The 23,948-nt window shown below is 43.1% G+C and overlaps 1 protein-coding gene across 7 annotated transcripts in view; it reads right to left on the reverse strand.

Moving 5' to 3' along the window:
- arid1b (AT-rich interactive domain 1B) overlaps positions 1 to 23,948 on the reverse strand; it is a 180,955-nt gene that overhangs the window by 3,548 nt on the left and 153,459 nt on the right. For 6 of the 7 annotated variants that reach the window (XM_066718720.1, XM_066718555.1, XM_066718637.1 and 3 more), the window contains 12 exons: positions 16,948 to 17,075; positions 12,699 to 12,799; positions 10,470 to 10,628; positions 8,508 to 8,717; positions 7,983 to 8,187; positions 4,448 to 4,586; positions 3,671 to 3,843; positions 2,553 to 2,700; positions 1,753 to 1,872; positions 1,492 to 1,588; positions 522 to 1,344; positions 7 to 137 (listed from right to left, as the gene is read on the reverse strand). In XM_066718720.1, coding sequence (XP_066574817.1) covers positions 7 to 137; positions 522 to 1,344; positions 1,492 to 1,588; positions 1,753 to 1,872; positions 2,553 to 2,700; positions 3,671 to 3,843; positions 4,448 to 4,586; positions 7,983 to 8,187; positions 8,508 to 8,717; positions 10,470 to 10,628; positions 12,699 to 12,799; positions 16,948 to 17,075 — 2,434 coding nt within the window. The remainder of the gene's footprint in view (positions 1 to 6; positions 138 to 521; positions 1,345 to 1,491; positions 1,589 to 1,752; positions 1,873 to 2,552; positions 2,701 to 3,670; positions 3,844 to 4,447; positions 4,587 to 7,982; positions 8,188 to 8,507; positions 8,718 to 10,469; positions 10,629 to 12,698; positions 12,800 to 16,947; positions 17,076 to 23,948) is intronic. The other variant, XM_066718968.1, reaches the window with a different exon arrangement.

A 23,948-nucleotide genomic window follows, 5' to 3' on the forward strand; every position in this document is an offset into this window, starting at 1 on the left:
TCTTACCTGTATGAGGTTGAAGGAGGCCACCGTGCAGTCGTCGTACAGGAGGATGTTGATGGTGTCCAGCGCCCAGGTGCTCTCTGCCAGGAGGCCGGACTTCAGAGACATCATGATGCGCCACGCCTCGGGGGTTCCTGCCGAGAGGACACAGGGGGGACGGGGGGGTGTCAGTGTCCCGCGGCCTCTTTGAGCTAATCCTGGCAGTCTGAAGTCAGGCAAGGTGCTCGTCACCCACAGACACAACCAATGCTCATCTGACACTTCAACAGGCTGGTTCACAAGCCTTCCAGATTGGTGGCATGATTGTGGGGATGATGTCATGGCAAGCCTGTGCTTCTAAAATACTGCATTGTGTACAATACTGTGATAACACAAAGACTGAGCACTAGCCTGACTAGACACAAGGGTTTCATAACTCCGTGGTCATTTTCTGCGACCAGGGGACCAGCTATCTGTAAATATTCGGCTGCTTAGCTTATCAGCATCCTAGGAGCAACGCAAAGAGAGCATTTGCTTACCAGTGTCCTTTGAGGTAATCTTGCGCCTCGGTTTGAGATGGGGCTGAGAGGCCTCTACCGACCCCGGCGGGAAGGTGATATCTCTCCGCATGGGGGCAGGGGCCTGGCTTGGGGGGGCGCTGACCTGCGAGCCCGAGAGGGGCGGCCCCACCTTCTGCATCTTCATGGAGGGCAGGAAGGGCGTTTTGTTGGGGGACATGCGCGCTTCCATGGAGCGCTGGAAGGAGGCTGGGCTGGGGGCCCGGGCGATGTGGTTGGGCATGGTGGGGGGCGTCTGGTAGGACGAGGGGGGCGGCCGCGTGGTCATGGCCGGCAGGGAGCTGGACGACGGGGGCAGGAAGGACGATGGGCGCTGGCCGACGTGGCCCGGCCACTGGCTCTCCGGGTTCAGCCGCGGCTCGGGGGCTAGGATGTCGTCGCCCCTGCCCATGGAGGAGTAGGGAGGGACCTGGGAGGAGCCCCCTGGCCCTTGTCTGTTGGGGTAGGGGTAGGGCATGTCAGTCCTGGAGGGCCACATGTTGGGTTGGGGCCCTTCGGCTGAGCTGGAGGAGGAGGACTGGGAGAGGGGGCCACTCATCATCTGGGGGGACATGCCGTGTTGCTGGGGCGGCTGGGGGGGCGTCTGCCCGGACACCTGCATCCTTTCGCGGTTGTAGGGGTACGGGTACTGGCTCTGCATGGGCCGCCGCTCCGGGCCCGAGTAGCTGCTGCCGTACTGGTTGTACATGTCCGCCTGCTGACTGCCGTAAGGCATGTTGTACACCTCCCCCTCGTGGCGTTTGGCCGAGGGGCCGTACATTCCCTCCATGGGACGCTTGTAGCCCTGCAAGGAAATCAGTTACAGTGAGGCCCGGCTCCAAATCTACTCTCCACTCCCCCGGTGCTACTGATATTCCTGACAGGAACTAACACTGATCGTTCACAAAACTGACTTCATGTCCACTGTTTTCCCCCCGGTGTGTCCTCTCACCTGTTGCTGGGGGAACATGCCTGGCTGGTGCGCAGCGTAGGGCAGCTGTGTGGAGGGCGGGCCCTGACCCGGGTACTGCTGGCTGTAGGCCTCGTGTCTGTGGAACAGAAAACAAGGCAGGTCTTTAATGTGGGCCCATTCTGACAGGAGGAATCGGTCACAGAGCACAACACACAAAGCTTGTCTTCTCTATGGGATCTGTCATGGACTGTGGAAATGGATGGAACGCATGCTTATGGTAATGAAATTGAGGGCCCTGACCTTTGCTGTGCCGGGTACCGGTTGGGCGAGTACATGCTGGGGTCACTGTTAGAAGGCACCATGTTACTCTGACTCCCCGGCGGTCCCATGCTGCTCTCTGAGCCGAGCCCGTGATCCGCTCTGAGTGGAGCAAAACACACAAACAGACGTGAAGGCACCAGTAGCAGCTAAGGTTGAATTATAACTTTTTAACAAAAAAAAAAAAGAAGGTTATAGATATAAAGATGTTTTCACATTCTCACTGCAGGATTTCATCATCCATACAGTTTCAAAGGGGGGGCAGACATTTGATCATTTTCAGAAACGTTCCTTTTTCCAGATTGTACAGCTTTTTGTGACATCATTGGGCCTCATCATCTGACAATCTCACAACACCAAATCCTGATCTTTCAACCAACTGTGAATTTGGAAAACACAAACAGAAAATCTAGCAGGACCCGGGGGTGAAAAATCTGTTTTCAGAGGCTGTTTGTTTGCCTTGTGACCGATTCAAGCAATTTTAATTTATATTATGGGTCTTAAAACATTGGAATATCACGTATTAATCACTTACATGATCATACGTAACAAAATCAATACATTAAAGACAATACTATATTTACGTTTGACACTGAATATAAATATATACATATATATAAAGCACAGCAAATACATTCAATGTTTAATTTATTACAATGTCTATTTATGTGTTTCACTCCAATGGATTGATGCAGGGCAAGAAGGGGCAAAGTCTGCTTTTTCAATCAGACTAGGTGCTCTGTGGTTTGTGAGGAATGTGAAATACCAGCAGTGCAGCTTACCTCCTGTCGTAACCAGGTCCGTAGGGGTACTGCTGGCGCTGGCCCATGCCCAGGCCGGACATGGTGCCCGAGGGGCCGCGGCTGTACATCTCCTGCATGCTACTGTTGGGCAGCTGACCTGGCATGAAGGTCTCACTGCCTCCTGGACCTGGAGAGAAAGACAGAGCCCAGGGTCAACACATTCACATGAAAAAATACCTGCACACATATGAACACAAAAAAAAGCCCAGAATGCAAAGCCCTCAACCCCAACCACAGGGTTAGAGGTTTCCCCATCACTAGGGGAAGTGGGCCTGACTCCCCATGCTAGCCAGCTTGTTGAGTATGTGGGAGCAGATCGGTCAGATGACACTCTTGGATCCTTGTGTCATCAGTGCTATTTGCCGAACTGAGCCCCCCCGCCACCCCATGGGAGAAATATTTGAACAATGCATACTACCAGCGCTCACCTATGGCTCCCAAACCATGAACAAACATGCAAACATGATACAAAGCCTGCAAACAACACAGAGAAGCAGGAGACTATGTGTGATTTGAATAACAAGGCGAGAGATACAAACAGATGGATCAGAGAATAAACAAAGGCATGTGACATCACAGAAAACAAGTATAGTGTGTATCTGCTTTATCGACAATATCTACAAGAATCAACACAAACAGCCATTGACTATGCCTTCTACAAGTAATTAAATATAAAAGAAGTATTGAATTAATAATAAGGGTTTCCTAAACTATTGAACTAAAACATAACAATACTTCCCATTTACAAATGACTGTTGACTTTGGTTTTTGTGTTTTCACCCCTCGAGTAAGAAAACCCCCCGGAGTCTCTGCTGTAGATACGTAAATATATTTCTCCCCACTAGATGGCAACATCACCTTACAGATTAGAAGTACACTTCTGTTGACATGATTCTGTAGAGTGAGATGACATTATCCCATAGGACAAACTGTCATTCCTTAGTGAGATAAAAGCACACGTGGCAGGAATGCGATGAGCAGAATCAACTACAAGAATGACTGGAAGAGTCTCTAAAAAAGATAAAAATGTGAAGGGAAAAAGAAGGCCAGACAAACTTGACACGCTTAAGGTATAAAATAACCCCAGTGACGCTCACCTTTTCTCATGCCACTGAAAGGATCCTTGCTGGGTTCGAACTGCATCCTCATCATCACCTCGGGCACGTTCATGCCCTGCTGGTAGGAGGTGTTGGGCGTCATGGAATTGCGTTTCTGGAAGGCCGGGTCGCTGACGTCTGAGAAGGGGTCCTGTATGCTAACGGCGCTGTTCCTGGGAGAATATAGGCAGAGACGGGGAGTCAAACATTGCCGCGATAACCTCCAGATATACAGACAAACAGAAACAGCAGCAACAGAGAGGACTTCACGCCCCTGCAGCTTGTGGGTTTCCAAGGAAAGGAGCTCAGTCACCCCGTGCTCCTGAGAGAACAACACTGTCCTGCCACCTGTCCAGCACACTGCTGCCCTGCACAGATAAAACCTGATCTATTCTCCTACTTGTTCAGACTGATTTAATAATGAAAATCACAGGTTTGAGTGTTGGAATAGTTGATATGTTTTTACTATGTAGGGAAAAAAAACCTGAAATATACAGACTGCACATTGAATTCTTCATTATTGCTTTTCTCTTCCTTTAAACGGAGGAGATGCCGAATGAACGCAAATTACTGATAAGGAAGATTACAATACAATCCTTTTGAAGACATGGAAAACTGTGCTTAAATCAAATAAGACTGTCAGCTTGGGATGATCTGAACATGTTTCTGACACCACACTCTTTAGACACTGTCTTTGGAGATGAATGTCCTTTCTTTGCCTGTAATAGTATTATTGTAATATTGTAACGGCCAGTGAGGGGAAGAGGCCACTCTTACCTGCTATTCTGCAGCGGTGTACCCTGGCTGTGAGGCGTTGAGGCCGGAGTGGGAGGTTTCAGATCCACCGGCATCTCCGCCATGGAATTGCTGCCGCTCGACTGGGGCGTCTGCGGCCCTTGAAAAGACCCCGAATTTGCTAAGGGGAGAAGGAAGTGCAGGGAGTTAAAAAGAGCAAGGAAACAGGTTCTTGAATCAGGTGACTGAGTTGTACTTTCTGCAGCTGTCCTTCAAAAACCAACGCGGGGACCATAAAGTCATTTCCCTCCCCTTGCCGGATTCAGAAGCTGATTTTGCACCCTACGAAACTGTAATGGACAAAAAGACCACAGTCATTTTGGATGTGCGTCACTTCAATAGAGCAATTAGGGAAGTATTAGGGAAGTTCTGAGGCCCAATTTGAAGGGAAGTCATGTTTTCTCAGTTGTGTAGGGAATTCCGGTGAATCTATGAACACTTATTGATTGGTTGTAGGGAAATCTGCTCCTCTCACATTTTGTCCTGAAGTCAAGGGAGACTTAACATTTTTGTCTGAATCCACAGAACAAAATCTTAAGAAAACACTAAGAATATTTAGAAAAGAAAAAACAAGTGTTGGCCAAGTTTTTCCACGTGATTTCTGAATCACAAAGAGGCCTGCATTAATGGAAGCCAGAGGGCCCAGGGTGTAAAATCTCTGAATGCTTTGGAAGGGAAACGGGCTAAGGGACTAACATACAGGGATCATGAAACTTTCAGCAGTCACTCGAGACATTTTTGGCAGCTTTTGAAGATTGTTTTTCAATTTCATTCTATAAACTTCCTTAAGAGAGTTCATTTAAGAAACGATGCTACAGGGCACTCCCAGATCTGAAATAATACACAGAGGAAACGTTTACTAAACTACACCCACATACTGACTGCAGACGCTCGACATGAAAGGCACAAATTATGTCCGTGTTTGGCACAAGAAGTAAAATAAAACGCATTCCATAAATTGATGTGTCTGTGCATTTTTTTTTTTTTATATATGTCACGAACAAAGGGACAGAAATATTCACACACCAGCCAAACACATCTCACACTTTTCAACACCTTCACTGCATCAGATGTGGAGACAGGGGTTCCACAATTCAATCCATCCACATGGAAACATGTTACACTTAAAAAGGAGTCCTCCTCAGTGGAAAACTCAAATTCAAAGACGTGGAAATCAGAGAGAGAGAGAGAGAGAGAGAAAAGCACAATCTGAAGCAAAGCCCAGCAAGACCCACCGAGCAGGTAGAATGAAGGTTTTCTAAATGACTTGTGAGCCGAGAACCCTGCTGTTTGTAATTATACCAAAGATCCCAGGCACTTAAAAGGCAGCGCACTGCTAAATAAGCTGATCAGAAGGCAAGTTATGGGCAATAAAGCTGAATGCCTTTCAAAATATAATGCAAGAGTGTGAAAACACACGTTGGAAAATGAAAGGTGTGTACAAATTGGGGTTGGCAGCCTCTGTCTGAGCTGAGTTTAATTATCTGTCCTGTGTTTATCGCTAGCAACAACCAGGGTTCAATCAAGTTCAAAAATATGTAATTCATACATAGTACAGTAACAGGTACAGCTTAATTCTGGGGTTCCTTAGATACTGAAAAGCAAACCAGTATGACGGGTTAAATGGCAACTCTCATTTGTGGCCATTATAGTTGAACAAACAACAGCGTTTTCCCCCCAAATTATGCATAGGAGAGGTGATTAAAAGTGGACACCCCCGCTGTTAAAAACTGTTCCACAAACTCTGAAAAGAATGAATAAATAAGAGATAGTATTATATCCGATAAAGGGGGTGAATCCTTTTGACTACAACTATACGTACGCCCATCCAACGGAAAACACACTATTTTTAGTTGGATGCATGTCAAATGTCACTGGTATTCTACAGATTTTGAAAAACAACAAAATAAATAATAAAAATGAGCAAACCTTCCACAATCCATGAATGAAATAGGACAATCATATCCCCTCCGCCCCCTCGATTTAGTTCCCCTCACCCAAAGCACATCAGCTCTTAAATTGGGCTGAGATAGGAATTCCTACGCAACAACATCAAACACACTAATCTGCCCGTCACCCCTGCAGTTTGTGGAGTAGCTGGTATAGAACAGAGCAGAATATTAAACACCAGCTCTGCTCTGAGTGACCCTAGTGTGCCCCCACTCTGCTGCGTAGAGGGCTACATCTTAGACAGAAAGATAATAACAATGTCAAAAATTGATATTCATTTCAAATGATGTAAGGCCTCCCCCCCTTTTCTGATTAAAGCTATAAGGAAGAGGAAAGAAAGCCGCCCCCAGCTGAACGATTGAAGTCGGCCTAATAAAAAAGCCCGGGATTCTCTTACGAGGATATCCCCGAGTCCGCTGCCAGAAGCTACACGTGTAAACTCGAAAGTAAACAATAAAAGGAGGTTATTGGAGGTTAAGTGCATTCACATACTTCAGACTATACACACAGTCAGACACCATGGCGGGAAGAACATTTACACAGCGTGAACTCAAGTGCCCTCAATTCTACATAAAAAAAGAAAAAAAAAAAAAGCTGCTGCTGGTCTGTTGTGAATGGAGGTCGAATAGAGGTCACTTTTGTTTATATCACAGACTCCTCCCCATTAATCTTCCTCTGGGGATTCCCCACTCCTGGCTACATGACAGCTCTCTGTGACATCATCACCTGTCAGCTATAAATAGCCCTGGAGGCTGCCACCTGCAAGTGGAGATGGATGGATTGTGGGATCCAGACAGTCTGATTAAAGGAAGCAGGGCCTGCTCCTTTCGGAAATGTGCCATTACAGACTTGCTTTACTTCCAGTTCTCTTCAATTTAGTGCACATCGATTACACAGCAACAGGTTTACAACTTTAAAAAAGCACTCTTTTTAAGCAATAAATACTCCTTAAAATAATCTGTGCTGCCAAATGATTTATGGTGCAAAGAACTACAAAGACAGGAAAGCCAGATTCCAGAATGGTGCGATCAAATACAAACTCTTTGTCTTCTGTAACAGAGTGAAACATTTTAATCTGTAATACAATGTTATTTAATGATACTCCCCCAGCAGTAATGTTATATTTACCTTCTATTGTGGACATTATTTGTTTCATTTATTTGAGGTCTAGCCAGCCCTCCAGCAATTCAAAACCTATACAATTTCATTCCCTGTTCTTTACTTTCACAACTTAAATAAACAATGTTAAGTATCCAATTCAAGAAGCATTTTAAGTTCAAAACAGGGAATTCTCAGAGCCCCAGACAAACATTTCCTTTCGGTATCTGCAGGATACTCTTTCGGTATGTGTGGAATACAAATCACCAATGGAACCTAAAAAGAATACCAAAAAACAAACCAAACCAAAAAAACAACATAGAGCAGAACCCAGAACAATAACTGGGGGAGGCGTTATTTATTGTTTCACAGCACAGAAATTCTTGAGAACCCACAGCAAATGAAAGCCGCCTATAGCAGGGTGCTGGCTTTGTTGCTCAAGTCTGGGCCGAGCAGTACTGCTTCTTACCAGGAGATGGCGGTTGGATCTTGGCTTGTTTCTTGTTGTCACCCACAGCGAAGATCTCCGGCGGTGGCTCCTCTCCACGCTCCACTTTACATTCAAAGGCAAACAGGTACTGGGTGTACTGCTTTTTCAGGGAGCTGGCAGAACTGCTGGAGGTCCCAACGTTGAGAATGGTAGACAGTTCACGCCATTTCTTGTTTTTGTTCACCTTCGGTGGAAAAAAAAACACGCATGAATAAATAAAAATAGCAGGACGTTTCACACTTACAAAGGCACACAAAAATACAAAAATCATCGTGTTAATCACATGGGGTATCTATCAGCTCAATTGTTAATGCATACACATTCAGCTGGAACATCTTTTTTTCCAGCCATCAAACTAATCTCCTCTGAAGGCCCCTTGGCCAGAAATGGGACAGAAGAGGATTTGGATTCCTTATCTTGTGGAATGAGGCACCATCAGCTGTTTACTACATTATTTCTGGCAGGACTAACACTTGAAACATCTCCAGAAGATGCCGTACTCACCTGGGCCAGGCCCCCGATCTCCTTGACAGACATGTAGAGCCTACAGAGATCCAAGGGCTTCTTCCCCACGGCAGGCAGGTTGGGGATGGCCGTGCCCCGCTCCTCCATGAAGGACAGGTAGCGGTCCACCCACATCTTGCGCTCGGGCTCGTTACCCATCTCGTAGAGCTTGGTGATCTTCTCGTTGGTGATGGTCGAAGAGCTAGACTTCTACGGAGAAACAACCAAGGGAAAAGGGGGTAAACCGGGCAAGTTCAGTGCAGTGCGGCACAGTGTGTGTCAAGCTACTGGAAAAAAACACAGATAGAAATGAAGGTTACTAGTTCTTTGCATTTTGATCCACCCCCACCCCCAAGAAAAGTACAGAACTTTTGTTTAGAAGCACTGTATACGATAAAAGAAAAAAATATTGGAGGGTAGTTTTCTTGGTTGGTCTAACCACTGTTAAATGAGGTGGTGGACCTTTCTTGTAAAGTACCATGATCTAACAAACATCAACAGGGCTGACAGGCTTACCTCCCACACTGACAGAACCATCCTACAATTCAAGTCAGCCATGTTTGTTTACTAAGATGCAACACAACAGCATTTTATACTATACACTCAGTCCCACTTGATGAAATGGCAGCCATTTTACTGTATCTCTGTGACTCAGAAACACGGGCCAATTTAAGATGGATCTCTGTGGAACGTAAAAGACATTTAATAAGTCTGGTCGGTCAAGTTAACATGATTTGTCGTTCAGAAATGTATTAATACACATATAATTCCCACTGCTTTAAGAAAAAAACAGAAGGTAATAATATTTTTTGTGAGGTTTAAGCAGGCCAGTCTTGATAAACCAGTAAATCCCTATTTGTTAACATTAATGAACCACAATTGCCTTAATAAGGTGGTGTGAGATTGAGTACACAACCTGAATATTAGCCAGAACATATTTATCCCCAATTTGCACATCAATATGGAAAGCTAGATTAAAGCATTTTAGCTGAGGGAATTATTTAACAGACACTGACTGGTTCTGGCATTTCAGGGACTCTATACAGCACTGGCGCCATTTTCTCTGTGGAAGACACTAACGACAACAACAATAATAATGTTCACGTAAACAGTGCAGACTTTCTCATTAACACACTGGACTCAGAAGTATGATGCATTTGCTGAGATGGGTCACTGTGAATCGAAAGGATACAGAAGGTACAAAAAAACTGGTACCAGAGTTCAATATGAATCAATGTGGGAGCCCTTTCCCTTGCAGGGAAAGTGTGTCATCTGGAGCATAGTGTGTCTAATCATTTTGGCTCATTACAGACAGCCCATACCAGTCTTCATTCCACTTCTTCTACCTAGCCATCCTAACCCCACACAGTGACTTTAAAGGTTTTCAAACCAGAAGAACAAACCAGTGTCTTTAAATAGGCAATTCAATACTGTAATGATGCACCTGCTATTTCACTGTGGTGGGAGCAAACCAGCTTAGTTAAGGATTGTCACCACTTCCAGAACCACTGAGTGTTTTTTTTTTTACTGAATATGTGCTTATATCATGCCTATTCTAAAAATGTCTATTTTAATCATTTTTAGAACAAAGCAAATGCAATTATGTTTTTTCTTTAATTGACAGTACAAATGGTTCTGATTTGTTTCTCAATTTTCAATGACAAAAAGTAAAAACAAACAGCAGTAATAGTCATAAAAATCCCAACATTCACTGCAATGTTGGTGATGAAGACTTGAAACAGCTTCATACAACAGAGACTAAAGATCAGTGAATGGAAGGATCTGTTCTTTGCAGGATTTGTCTTAATGAGAAAGTCTTTTGCATACTGACTAATAATAATAACAACAACAACAATAATAATAATAATAATAATAATAATAATAATAATAATAATAATAAAAAGTAAATAAACAAGCAAGCTTAAAAATAAACAGAAAACAAAAAGAAGTTGAGCCACTTACAGGGCTTGCTGGAGTCTTTGGCCAGGCAGGGCTGCTAATGCTATCACTGTCATCTCCCTGATAAGAGGAGAGACTGGCAGGGCTTGGGGACAGGGGGGAAGGGATGGGCAGGTTGCCGGGGGTGGGGGGCTGAGAAATACACTGAGAGCTGTAGCTATCCTGTGATAGAGAATATAAAAGAATAGGACAAACGAGGGGCACACGTTTATTAGTAGTAGTGGTAGACGTAGTCATAACTGACTTTGTAATTCACTTGACAGCTAAACCTGTCCTCAAAGACCTCCTCTCTTATAGTTCAGACCTTGGGGCCCAGCTCAGACAGGGCCAGATCAAAACGGAGCAGCAGAACTCCTTGTAAACCAACAAAACCTTTGTTTGGCTTCTTTAATCTGTGCCAGAGCCCAGCTCAGGAGGCACAGCCAGTATCTAGAAAGATTTTTTAGTATAATTTTCTTCCCCAACCTCCCTCCCGCCCCCTCCCTTGTGTCAAAACTGCAACAGTCAGCAAAAAAAAAAAAAAAAAAAAGAAAAAAAACTGGGAGTTGCTACTACGGATTCTTAATAACAAGACAGTTTTGACGGTCTTTCAAGACCGATCTTCTTCACTTCTCTCGCTCTGGTGGTCTTTCAAGCAGGTTTCACTGTCTAAAATAATTAAATACATGAACTGTTATTAAAATTAAAAAGATATATATATTTAAAACCAAAAGAAGAAAGAAAGGAAGTAAAAACTGGGAGAGCTGCGCAGGTGCTGAGCTGAAGATAATAAGCCACCATGCTAAGTCTGGAAGCTAACATGAGATGCTGAAGATGGGGCCATAAACCCAAGCCATTGACTTTACTTGTGAGACTGATGTCAGAAAGCAAAATATCAGGTCTTGCTGCTGCTGCTGTAGCCAAAACAGGAAGCATGTTATTGAAGGCAAAATGAAACCAAAAAACAAAACAAAAGATTATAAAAATAAAATAAAATAAATGCCCGGTGTACATTCGTGCTGGCACAAGTCTTAGTTTGCTGCCATTGAGCCAATTTCCCCACTGATAGTTGTTAAAAAAAAAAAAAAAAATGAAGGCACAAAAACGAATGCAGTAAGAACTAGTAACTTTCAGATCCGCTTTCTGAGATGGAAGACAGGACTGAAAGAGACAGACATGCAAAAAAAAATGAAAGAAAGAAAAAAGAAAACCAATAGAGCACAACAAAAAGGACGGTGAACACAGATAAGATGTCAACACTATCAACTCCCCCACTGCATGTGATGATGCTGCAAATAAGGATATGATCATGAGATAGATAGAACAAGACACAGGCAGGCTCTCCAGATCATAACTAACTTAAATAACCTAAAGCAGTCTCCCAACGCATGTGTTCCTTCGCATTGGTCTTTGGTCCTTTACTTTCACCTAATTAGGCACCCATTTTGAAATTGCACTGAATCACTATCACTGGAGGGCAAAGAAAATAAGCTAATTAAAAGCCACTTTGGCTTAGACACCGCAGTGGAAAGGGACCAATATATTAGGGCAGTCTAGCCATTACGAAACAAAAATAAAATATTAAAATCTGTGGTACCACAATAATACTCCAGTTAAACAAATACAGAGACGTGACAAACACGTTCTTCGCGGCTCTGCTGATTAATGAAAATAAGTTAACACTGCCGCGGGATGAAAGGAAAGGATAAACACAGCCGCAGATGTCTGTCGACATTAACAAGGTGGTCCAAATGTCTAGTTCCTCCTTCTGTTGCCAGCGATTGAAAGACCGACAGACCTTTTCCCGTCTCAGTCGCTGCCTCTGACGGACAAGGTGGCAGATGTCTTTGAACAGCTGGCCTGAGAAATCATCCGTGAGGATCTCGCCGCTCCTGAACACAAGCTCCCCCTATCACTGCCCTCTGAAAGTCACCGCACTGGAATGGGTGCTTGATATTACTCGTCTGCTCATCAGCCCGTTCCCAAAGTCTCAAGTAATCTGGGATTTTCTTTCTGGCACCCTTTAACATCAAAAGGTAGGCCTAACAATGTGCAATTTTGAAGCTTGGTTTGGATGATCCCTACCACTAACTGTAGCCTCCCGTTCCTTGGGTTTGGATGCTCAAAAACGAAAGCACAAGTAAGAGGACCAGAGAGAGAGAGAGAGAGAGAGAGAGGGACAGCAGAGACGGGGGGCAGCAGTAGCAAAGTCAGCAATGTCCAAACCAGCACCACATGCTCAGAGGCAGATACCTTGGGTTTGGGCTCTGGAGCGGGACCGCTGTCCTCCTTGCTGTCTGCTTTCATCTTTGGGTCACTAACCATCATCATGTCCCCTGGTAGACTCATAGGGCCTGTGGGAAAAGAGGGGGAGGGGGCAAGAAAAACAAAAAACAAGAGGGTTTTGTGTGACACTAATTTAAAAAGTACTGTTTGGTACCATTGGAAAGAGCGAGTATTTATTTTAGGCCGAGGATTTTCTCAAAACTTTGACCCACTTGCTGATTACAAATTATAACCCCGTACTTGATGCCGTTTTTTTGCAGCACAGAATAAAGAAGCCTCTGACAAAATCAAAAGGCACCACAATGCTGTTCTTTCCGATTAACAGGTGGCTGAAATGTTTGTGTTTAATCCCATCCTACCTTTGAGTAGATATTCTTAATTTAGTGTTTGGGTCTCTACAATCTTGATTGGTTGCAAAACAATATCGTGTGGTAACCCTAATCCTCTCAAAACCAAACCACAATCGGGAGACAGACACAACATGACCAGGGAATTAATTATTTACAACACACCGCAATTGTCTCTCGATGCAAGCAGGGACGGTCAAGCCAACTGTGTTCAGGACTGTGGCGACTCATTTCCTTTTATTATAAAATTGAAGCTTCATTTTTATAATAATTAATTAATGTATTTCGGAAGGGCAGGGCAGACACCATTGGAGTAGAAGCCATTGAAATCCTGTCCCCACAGTGGCTGGTGTGGGAGGCGCTGAGCTCTAGAGGTGACAATGATACCTGTCAGGCTACACTGCGTTCTGAAGGGGACCTTTAGAAGACTTATTTTCCTGCAGTCCCGACAGAACCAGTGTTCCCTGTCTAATTTCAGCCAATTTCAAAGAGACTGCTTTGCCATTAATGTCAAAGCTGTTTGTCTCCCAGGGGCCCGATGTGCCTATAGTCAAATGATCCTAAAACACCACCAAATTTCCACAATGAGAAAAAAAAGGGGGGCAAAAAAAAAAGCTTAGTTCCCATATCCACGTATTAACATGTTTTACAAAATAATTAGTTTTAATTACAGCAGCGAGTGTGCAGGGCTCCAGTGAATTAGCTGGCAGGCCACGCAGAGCTAATTTGCTAATATCTTCAGCATCATCCCGGGCAAGTGCAGCAGGGGATGCCAGGAATCCAGGCGGCTCGTGAATCATCGGCGAGTGCTGTGTGCCGGCTGCCAGATTCGGGACTATTTATAACCTTAAAGTGTGGCATGCTCACAAATTTGTCAACTTTTTCATGAGGCAAGGAGCAACGCTCAAATATATCAAGTGGAGCAGAGGAGATAAATAAATAAGAAAAAAAAAAAAAAAGGGTCCAAAGTGTCACTTCAGTACAAATAATCCAATCTGTAACAAACATACGCAAGGTGTGCTGCAGTGATAATTTTGTTATTTTCTTTCTGCTTTATTACTGTATTACAACTTTAATTTGCACCCGAGATCCATCCGCGTTGAAATGGACAACAAACACGCGGTCGTGTTTATACGTGTTGCGCGTTAATGCGAAATTGGCGTATCTCGAGAGATTACTGTACCTGTAAAATTGTGCAAGTAACTTGAACCTGCAACTTTTTTTAGCAGCTGTAAACAGTATCCTATTAAGAAAGTGATTAGTTCAGCTTTGGTTTCAATTCAGTTACTGACAGCTCAGTTGGAATAGAAACCAGCAAACACTAGGGTACTACTCTAGGAGCAGGATTGAAAAGCTCAGCACGGAAGAAGAAACCGCCTGTTTACATATCTCAGTAATAGCCGTCAGTCTAGAGAGTTCATTCCTTTCACACTCTTGAACACGGAACTGCTGTGTTTGAATCGCGGCACCACAGAGGAGGCTACAGTTCAAAAGTTTCAATTTAATATCTCTGCTGTGGTGTTAATAGCAATGTGTTCACAGTGACAATATTCCCTTCTGCTAAATTCCCTGGTAGGTTGCGAACATAGCAAATCAATTCTGGAAGTGGAGGGTTAATTTTGTTATTTAAAAAAGGCCTTCGGTTGAAGAAGCCTCAGTACACGCACAGACCATTCAAAGGTAAATTTATCTACATGATAATGGTGTTCTATTATCTGATGCCATTTTCAGAACTAACCAAAAGAGCTTGCGGTTTCCTATGAGTGGATACGAAATAGGTGGTTTGCAACTTAAAAGGAAGGGCTTTATCCTTATAGTAAAGCTGGTAAAGTTCTCAGACATTCTCAAAGTCATCCAACGAGAAACATTAGTCAAGGCAAGTCAATCATGAGAAGTAGTTCTGAAGTATTGATGCGCTCTTCACAGCATGGAGTTTAGCATTCCAGCAATTAAGATCATGGCTTTAAAATCACAGTTTGCATTTGCTGGCCACGCTGAGTTGCATTAGCCATTAGGAGTGGCCTTTTTCATTACAGAGACTGCAAGGAAAACTGCAAGTTTCCTTTCTAGATTTCCAATTTCAAAGTAAGCCACTGGAAAAGTTATTAATTGGTGGCATGTTTCTCAAAGCTTCACTCTCTGGCGATTGGACCATTTTATAGAGCGAGAGTCTTCCTGTCTGCCCCTCTGACTCCACGTTGCTTCTAAAAATGTCCCATTAGATGCGTCACTGAGCTAGACCTCAAAATCAACCTTTAGTGGACGTAAAAAACATTTTAAGAGACGAATTCCATGGCCAAGCCAATATAATTATTTAATTTCTTCAAGAAACAAAGTTACTGACTGAGGTGGACAGGTCTGTGTCAGGATCCACAAAGAATTAAAAAATAAAATCAAACAAAACATACCAAAAGTAAATTAAAACTGTTGAAAACATTAAAAACCTGCAACCTAGAGAGAAGGGTGACGGTATGCTTTAAAGCACATTTTTATAGGCATAAATGTCTGAAGTCATCTCAAGGTTTGTCTCTTTATTTTCATTTTCAATTCAAATGGAATCCTATGTGAAACTAATTGCTTTTTAACAGCCCCAGAGGCTGTTAAGTTTGAATTTTTAAGAACCTTGACAGTCTAATTCATTTGATGTTTTCCAAATGTCACACAACCTGTTCTAACATTGTAAAGCAGCGTGGAAACAGTTTTCCATGTAGAAAGGCAAATTTGTAACTGCAGATTTTTTTTTTTCGAGCTAGAGGGGTCTGCGTGTGTGTGCGTCTGCGTGTGTGTGCGTCTGCGTGTGTGTGCGTCTGCGTGTGTGTGTGGTGGGGGGGGCAGAACGTGGGCACACCCTTCCATTCAGGAAAGAAACCAGAGCAAGGTGACGACAAATCAAATCAAATAAACCTTTAAGGAAACAGACTTATACATGGTTTCTCCCTTAAATCCAGCAGAACCATTTTTTGCAATCCAAATGACGCATTTTTTCCATGAGTGGTAACATATAATGGTAAATCTACAAAGAAAGAAATGACATAAGTTATTGGCAAGAGAATGTATTATCCTTAGTTGTTTGTCGTCGCCTTCACTGTAGAACATATTTATGATTTTATGGTTGTAACAACACTTGTTAGTTAGAAAGGTAAAACCAGTTAATCAGTTCAGGACCAGTTTCAGATCAGTAGGCTATCCTGTCTCAGTCCATTGATCAAGTCTTCATAACCGGGAGCACATTTCCATTTGTAAGCACGACCTCGGCCAAGACTCGGCTGACAAACTGCAACACGTTTCAGCTCATTTACAGTAAACACAGTACAAATTAGATGGAAAGACATCAGATTATGTCTAAGTCCCATGTTGGTTGAAGCCAGACCTACTGCTGAGACATGGCTTTGATCTTTCTAACATAGAAACTGTTTCTGAAAACCATCCCTGTTCAAATCTGGCTGGAGAGGAATCCTGCAATTTTTTAAAACAGATTTCAGTGGCTTTTCGATATTTCGAGGGAAGGCTGGCGGGGAAAATCTGTAACACGATCTTTTTAACACTTGAGTCATTAGTCTTTGCAAGTTATTCATACACATTCCCTTCCTCTCAAGGTATCCTGAGGAAACACAAGTGGGGAATGGACCGCGGACCATTTTCCAGAATACCTGGACCGCACGGACATGAAGGTGTCAAACTAGAAATTGCGTGCATCATGATTCATGATACATTTCCACATGATTCAAGAATCAATGTTCTCTGGACAGTTAAGGAAAGGATGAGAGAGAAAAAGGGATATTTGTGGTGGCTGTTGTGTGAATCCAACTATGTCCGCTACTAGAGAGTCAGGGAGGTTTGTGTGAGTTGAGAGAGATGCCCAGTGTTACCTGAGGGTGGCATGTTGTACGGCGGGCCTTGTGGTGTCATCATTCCCGAGCCACTTCCCGCAGGCTGGCTGTAGGGAGAACTCGAGCCCATCACGCCCATCTGATTCATACCAGGATAGTTGTTTTGCCTGGAATCCAGAAACAAGAGCATCATTAATAAAGGCGTACAATCCCCGAGTCAATGTCAGAAACGCTGCTGGAAGTGAACGTCTGATCCCCTGAGGCCGACCCAAGCCAGCGATACTGCAATAAACAGGGATTTAATTAATAAACAATGCTCGGCAATACGGCGCTAATTAAGACAAGAGTCAGGCTTCAGGTATCGGGAGTCTTCTGTGAAGTTTGGCGGATTGCGGCGTATGAACACGGAACTCTGCCAAATTGTACACATCATCAAAATCACGCAAAGACATTGCCAGCTTCCCCAGACAGTTATTGATATCATATTTGCTGGTTTGTATTGTTTTATTCAATTCACAACCCACATGTGTAGCGCATGGTCTAAAGACTGACACGGGGGGAAATTAAACGTCCTTAATGTATTAATTAGCACTGCAGGTAACATTGCATGTAGCGTATTTAGCGCTGACAACACCAAAGGTAATCTGAAAGGCCATCAGCAGATGTTTTACACTTAGAGAAAATCACATAAATGGCTCCCAGTCCAGCTGGTAGAGAGACAGTCTTGTTTAACCACAGCAGAGTTTGGTCTATGCATGACCTAGTAGTGAAAAAAGTGGCACCCACCGAAAGCACACTGCCACGTTCAGGACAACCCTGGATAAGGCTGTGGTTGGGCCAAGCCATCCAGGGTAGGAGAGGAGCATTGTTAACACTGAGATATCTGACCAAACCCTGGTCCTGGAAGGTCTTTTTTGAACATGGATTTCCAAGCTGTCAGTAGGTAGTGTTAGAAAGATTCCCACAAAACCTACAAGACTGCAGCTCTCCAATGAGACTACTTTAAATCTATATTGAGCATGAAACATCAACGTAGTTTTGCTAGGAATAAACCGTGAACACACACAACTCACTGTATATGTGTGTAGAAAATACTGTCGGACAATTTATTAAGGTGCACTTCGCAAAGGGCATTATGTTATTTGTTGCTATAGAAATGTCGGAAAGGAGCCTCTGTCTCTAAGAGGGGTTTCAGCTGCTTTCAGGACGTCTGACAGCTTAACGTGAACCTGGCAGACGTCTCACACGAGCTAACAAAACCATAGACTCAGCTGGACACCATTTGTTGGGAGATCTACTTCCTGCTGCTATCTCTAATCTCCAGATAACCAAGAGAAAGGACTATATATATATATATATATATATATATATATACATACATACATATACATATATACATATATATACACACACATACATAGAGAGAGAGAGATTAATAAAGTATACAGCTTCTTTATGTCTACTGCTCCTGTTGCCAGAAAAGGAATAATTAAACACATGATCAAATAAAAAGGCCTGCAATGATTGGTGAGGGGAAGTATACAGAAAGAAGGGGAAAAAAGAGGGCAAAAGCCAACCTATTGGTAACAGCTTTAAAAAAAGAATAGAAAAAAACAAACCTACATGACATTTAATGTGCTGAAGGGGAAATCCAGTCCATGATGGATTATGTGTCACTGACTGTTATGTCACAGGCTGTGAAAATGTATATTACAATAGGCTCCGGGGACTGAAGATTTACTGGTACTGAAAAGCACCTCTAATGTGGTTAGGAAAGGCTCCTTTTGGCATGAAGCTCTTGGGCTTTGATCCCCGGCTTGTTGATTTTTTTTTCTCTTAGGTTTTTTTTTTTGTGACTGTACATAAACAGGAGAGGAAAAATAAGCCATCTGAGAATGAACCCCCGAAAGCTTCTCTCCAGCCGCAGTACGGTAACACAATCTGACATGCTCCGAAATTGCCATTGCCCTTTCGAAATGTTCTTGGTGGCCAAACCTGTTACCATGAATTATAAGCAAACCGTTATTTGTCGTGATCTTGAGACAGTGAGTCAGCACTGAGAGGCGGCTATATTGCCCAAGTCCTCGGACACACAAAGCCTTCCTGTGTCTTTGAAGACAGGGATCCCGCTTGGTGGAAAACTGCTCAAGACTTTGCCCATGTTAACAACAGGACTGCATCCAGTGGTGCTCTCTGCAGAGCCCGCTGTATTGTAAGAGACTAATAAAGACTAGTATGGTCCCTGACTTGACTATTCACGCAGGGATAGCAAAAAATAAACAATGTCTTTACCAGAAAGCTTTACAGGGACACAAGATTCGGCAACAATTGTCTAAAGTAAAAAGCGCTATTCTAATGAGAGGTTTCGTGCTTACAAATTAAACCTGGTCTGAAAGGGCCTCAGTTTGTCTTGTTTTTCAGTTCAATGGTTAAGTGACTGCATACAAGGGTGAACCCTTCTTTCTTTCCCCTAGTAAGTAAGTGCTTAAATAATGCTATTGAATTAGGCTCATGAAACTTATAATTAGTTCATGAGCATTTGTGTGCTTATGGCGATGTGATTATAAATTTCAATTTCCTTTCATAAATGTGGAAGCAATTTCTTCCCCAAAGTGCTCCCCCACTTTGGCACCTCATTACAGTCCTTTTCAACATGTCTTCAGTTCAGACCTTCGGTGAGCATTTATAAACGCCGAATAAATACACCATGGCCCTTTAGTATTCATTACGCCGACCAGCCATATTATTTATGAATAATGCGAAAACTGCGATTGTGTTACATCAGTATGACTAATTTGTGTTTAAAGAAAAAAAGGCAATAAAATAAATTCTACATCAGGAATGTGTGGCATTTAATCGTCCTTAATATATGCTGGTAATCTCTGATGAGAAACACGTACATCTTGCTCTCAAATACGTAAATATGACACTGGTGGTTAAAAATGCGGTTTCTTCTGGAGGAAAAAAGGTCAATAATCTTCCATGTTGAAGAAATGCAGGCAACAAGTCAGGTCTAGTATCAGACTACAGATCATCAGCATAGAAACAAGATTTAGCTACAGCAGAAAGACAACAGCAACTTTTGTCTTTTTTTAACTCAAAACAACTTCACAGAAAATATAAACATCACAAATACTCTGTGAGCACTGGCCCCTCTGCTTCAGTACTGGTGCATCATGGGCATTGCAGGGATTCCTCACCTATCTCAAGGATATAATATTGGCCAAAGTCTATTGTAGATTCAGAGAATGAGAGGAAGTGAAATATGCCCAGGGTCTGGGGTTAAAACTTTCTGAAGCAGTCTAGGTTTCTGCTGTGGTTTACTAACCTGTGCATCCACTGGACCCTCATGAGGAGAAATAATATAATAGAATGAGAGGAGGGGAAAAAGTGCTTTCCTGGCACTGTAATACACTAGCATATGAATTATAAATGACCACAATCTGCTTTCAAGCACCATAGCCATTCTGACATCCTGACTCAGGGAACAGAATGAAATGAAAGGACGTCTCTTAAAACAGAGGGGAAAAAAACAACAAATGCATCAGAACATTCTACAAGAGAGAAGCGGTTTATTTTATTCCCCTAATTATCTACCCTAACCTCCTCCTGCAAAAGCAGAGAATTGATGCTGTGGGTTGCATCCATTTACTCCACATTCAGGCAGTTACTATTTATCTAGGAAATGCGTTTACTTGCAAGGTGGAAGTGAATGACTTGTCTAAAAAAGTGCCTCTGAGCAGCCTTTTCATTTTTATTTCATGTCTTTTTGTTTCGTTCTTTTTTTTTTGGTTAAATACTTCTTTGCTCCAGGAGTAGCTAGAATCTTCTGAAGAGGCAGTGCCTTCAGTTCATACACCCAGCAGATATCCAAATTTTCTGCCAATATTCTTCAAAGACTCCAGCTACTTCTCTTGAGTTCGGCTTCTGTGGACATATGGCAGTGCAAACACAAGCTGGTCTGTTCTCTATGCCGCATTTTACATCCACACATATACACATAACTGTAGAGGAAATGTATATACAAATACACACACACACTATATATATATATATAATATTTTTTTTATTAATATATATATATATATATAAAAAAAATATGTCATCTGATTATCTGTAATGGAAACATAATAAAATGATGAATACATTTATAATAACCAAATCTGTCACCCTTTGAGAAATTTAAGATTTATCCTGGGTTTTGAACAGCTTCTCGCTCTCTCTCTATATTATATATATATATATATATATATATATATATATATATATATAAGAACAGAGCACAATTTCAGCTTTATTGTTAATTTTGATTCAAGACTTCCTCTAGTCAGACTAAATTTGGAATTGATTATATTGATTTAAAAACAAACAAACTCAAAAGCCAAACCAAACTGGGAACCAATCTTACTCCTAAACACTAAAACAAAAACCAGAATAAACTGCAGCCCTAAAATCCTATTGCTAGCTTTAACCCTTACCCTAACCAATGACATAAACCTATCTTCAGCCTTAACCCTAGACCTAGCATACAACTCTACCATATTATTTATCATAAACCGAACTATAGCTTAAACCCTTCACCACTGCCCAACTAATGACCTTCTCCCTAGACTGAAACCCTAAACCCTAGCCTTAGCCTAGACTCTGACTTTAACCCGCCCCTAGCCTCTTCTCTCTCTGGCCTTTGCTGTAACTTTCACTTCTAACCTGAATCAATCTAATGCTAATCACTAAACATTTATGGGGAAAGGCCAAACATTTTACGTGATCACAAAAGTGTGAGACTAATAACAATGAGTACCTTGATCAAATTAGAGCCAAATCGCTTAATTAATCACAGCATCTCAGTCTGACTTCCTTCCCCCTGCAACACTCTGAATGCGTATCACATGCTGACCACAGCGGCCAACAGATCACCACCACCTCTGGCTTTGACACCTATTAGCAAAATTGATATTGAGAAGACCTCCTCATTAGCTGACCAGCAAATAACGAGCAAAAGTTCAAACGTCAGCAAATTACCTATTTCAAACCTACGTGAGCGTATCTATCGAGCCAATATCTCAGTCGCACAAAACAATCTTATTAACGTACGTTAATTATGCTAATTTTATTAGTTGTTTAGTGCAGTTCCAGAGCTTCCTCTTGCAGAGACACCAATAACCTGGTGTGACTGAATTTACAGATACTACACTGACATACACTGATCAACATTATGATCACCTGCCTAATATTGTTTAGGTCCCCCTTTTGCAGCCAAAACAGCCCTGACCCGTCGAGGCATGGACTCCACTAGACCTCTGAAGGTGTGCTGTGGTATCTGGCACCAAGACGTTAGCAGCAGATCCTTTAAGTCCTGTAAGTTGTGAGGTGGAGCCTCCATGGATCGGACTTGTTTGTCCAGCACATCCCACAGATGCTCGATTGGATTGAGATCTGGGGAATTTGGAGGCCAAGTCAACACCTTGAACTCATGATTCATCAGACCAGGCCACCTTCTTCCATTGCTCTGTGGTCCAGTTCTGATGCTCACGTGCCCATTGTAGGCGCTTTCGGCAGTGGACAGGGGTCAGCATGGGCACCCTGACTGGTCTGCGGCTACGCAGCCTCATACGCAACAAACTGCAATGCACTGTGTGTTCTGACACCTTTCTATAAGAACCAGCATTCACTTTTTCAGCAATTTGAGCTACAGTAGCTCGTCTGTTGGATCGGACCACATGGGCCAGCCTTCGCTCCCCACGTGCATCAATGAGCCTTGGCCGCCCATGACCCTGTCGCCGGTTCACTGCTTTTCCTTCCTTGGACCACTTTTGATAGGTACTGACCACTGTAGACCGGGAACACCCCACAAGAGCTGCAGTTTTGGAGATGCTCTGACCCAGTCGTCTAGCCATCACAATTTGGCCCTTGTCAAAGTTGCTCAGATCCTTACGCTTGGCCATTTTTCCTGCTTCTAACACATCAACTTTGAGGACAAAATGTTCACTTGCTGCCTAATACAGTCCGGGGAAAAAAGTATTTGATCCCCTGCTGATTTTGTACGTTTGCACACTGACAAAGAAATGATCAGTCTATAATTTTAATGGTAGGTGTATTTTAACAGTGAGAGACAGAATAACAACGAAAAAATCCAGAAAAACGCATTTCAAAAAAGTTATAAATTGATTTGCATGTTGATGAGTGAAATAAGTATTTGATCCCCTATCAATCAGCAAGATTTCTGGCTCCCAGGTGTCTTTTATACAGGTAACGAGCTGAGATTAGGAGCTCTCTCTTAAAGGGAGTGCTCCTAATCTCAGCTCGTTACCTGTATAAAAGACACCTGTCCACAGAAGCAATCAATCAATCAGATTCCAAACTCTCCACCATGGCCAAGACCAAAGAGCTGTCCAAGGATGTCAGGGACAAGATTGTAGACCTACACAAGGCTGGAATGGACTACAAGACCATTGCCAAGCAGCTTGGTGAGAAGGTGACAACAGTTGGTGCGATTATTCGCAAATGGAAGAAACACAAAATAACTGTCAGTCTCCCTCGGTCTGGGGCTCCATGCAAGATCTCACCTCGTGGAGTTTCAATGATCATGAGAACGGTGAGGAATCAGTCCAGAACTACACGGGAGGATCTTGTTAATGATCTCAAGGCAGCTGGGACCATAGTCACCAAGAAAACAATTGGTAACACACTACACCGTGAAGGACTGAAATCCTGCAGCGCCTGCAAGGTCCCCCTGCTCAAGAAAGCACATGTACAGGCCCGTCTGAAGTGTACCAATGAACATCTGAATGATTCAGAGGAGAACTGGGTGAAAGTGTTCAGATGAGACCAAAATCGAACACCATCCCCACCGTCAAACATGGAGGTGGAAACATTATGCTTTGGGGGTGTTTTTCTGCTAAGGGGACAGGACAACTGCATCGCATCAAAGGGACGATGGACGGGGCCATGTACCCTCAAATCTTGGGTGAGAACCTCCTTCCCTCAGCCAGGGCATTGAAAATGGGTCATGGATGGGTATTCCAGCATGACAATGACCC

The sequence above is a fragment of the Amia ocellicauda genome, chromosome 1 (assembly GCF_036373705.1).
Source record: "Amia ocellicauda isolate fAmiCal2 chromosome 1, fAmiCal2.hap1, whole genome shotgun sequence".
Taxonomy (NCBI): domain Eukaryota; kingdom Metazoa; phylum Chordata; class Actinopteri; order Amiiformes; family Amiidae; genus Amia; species Amia ocellicauda.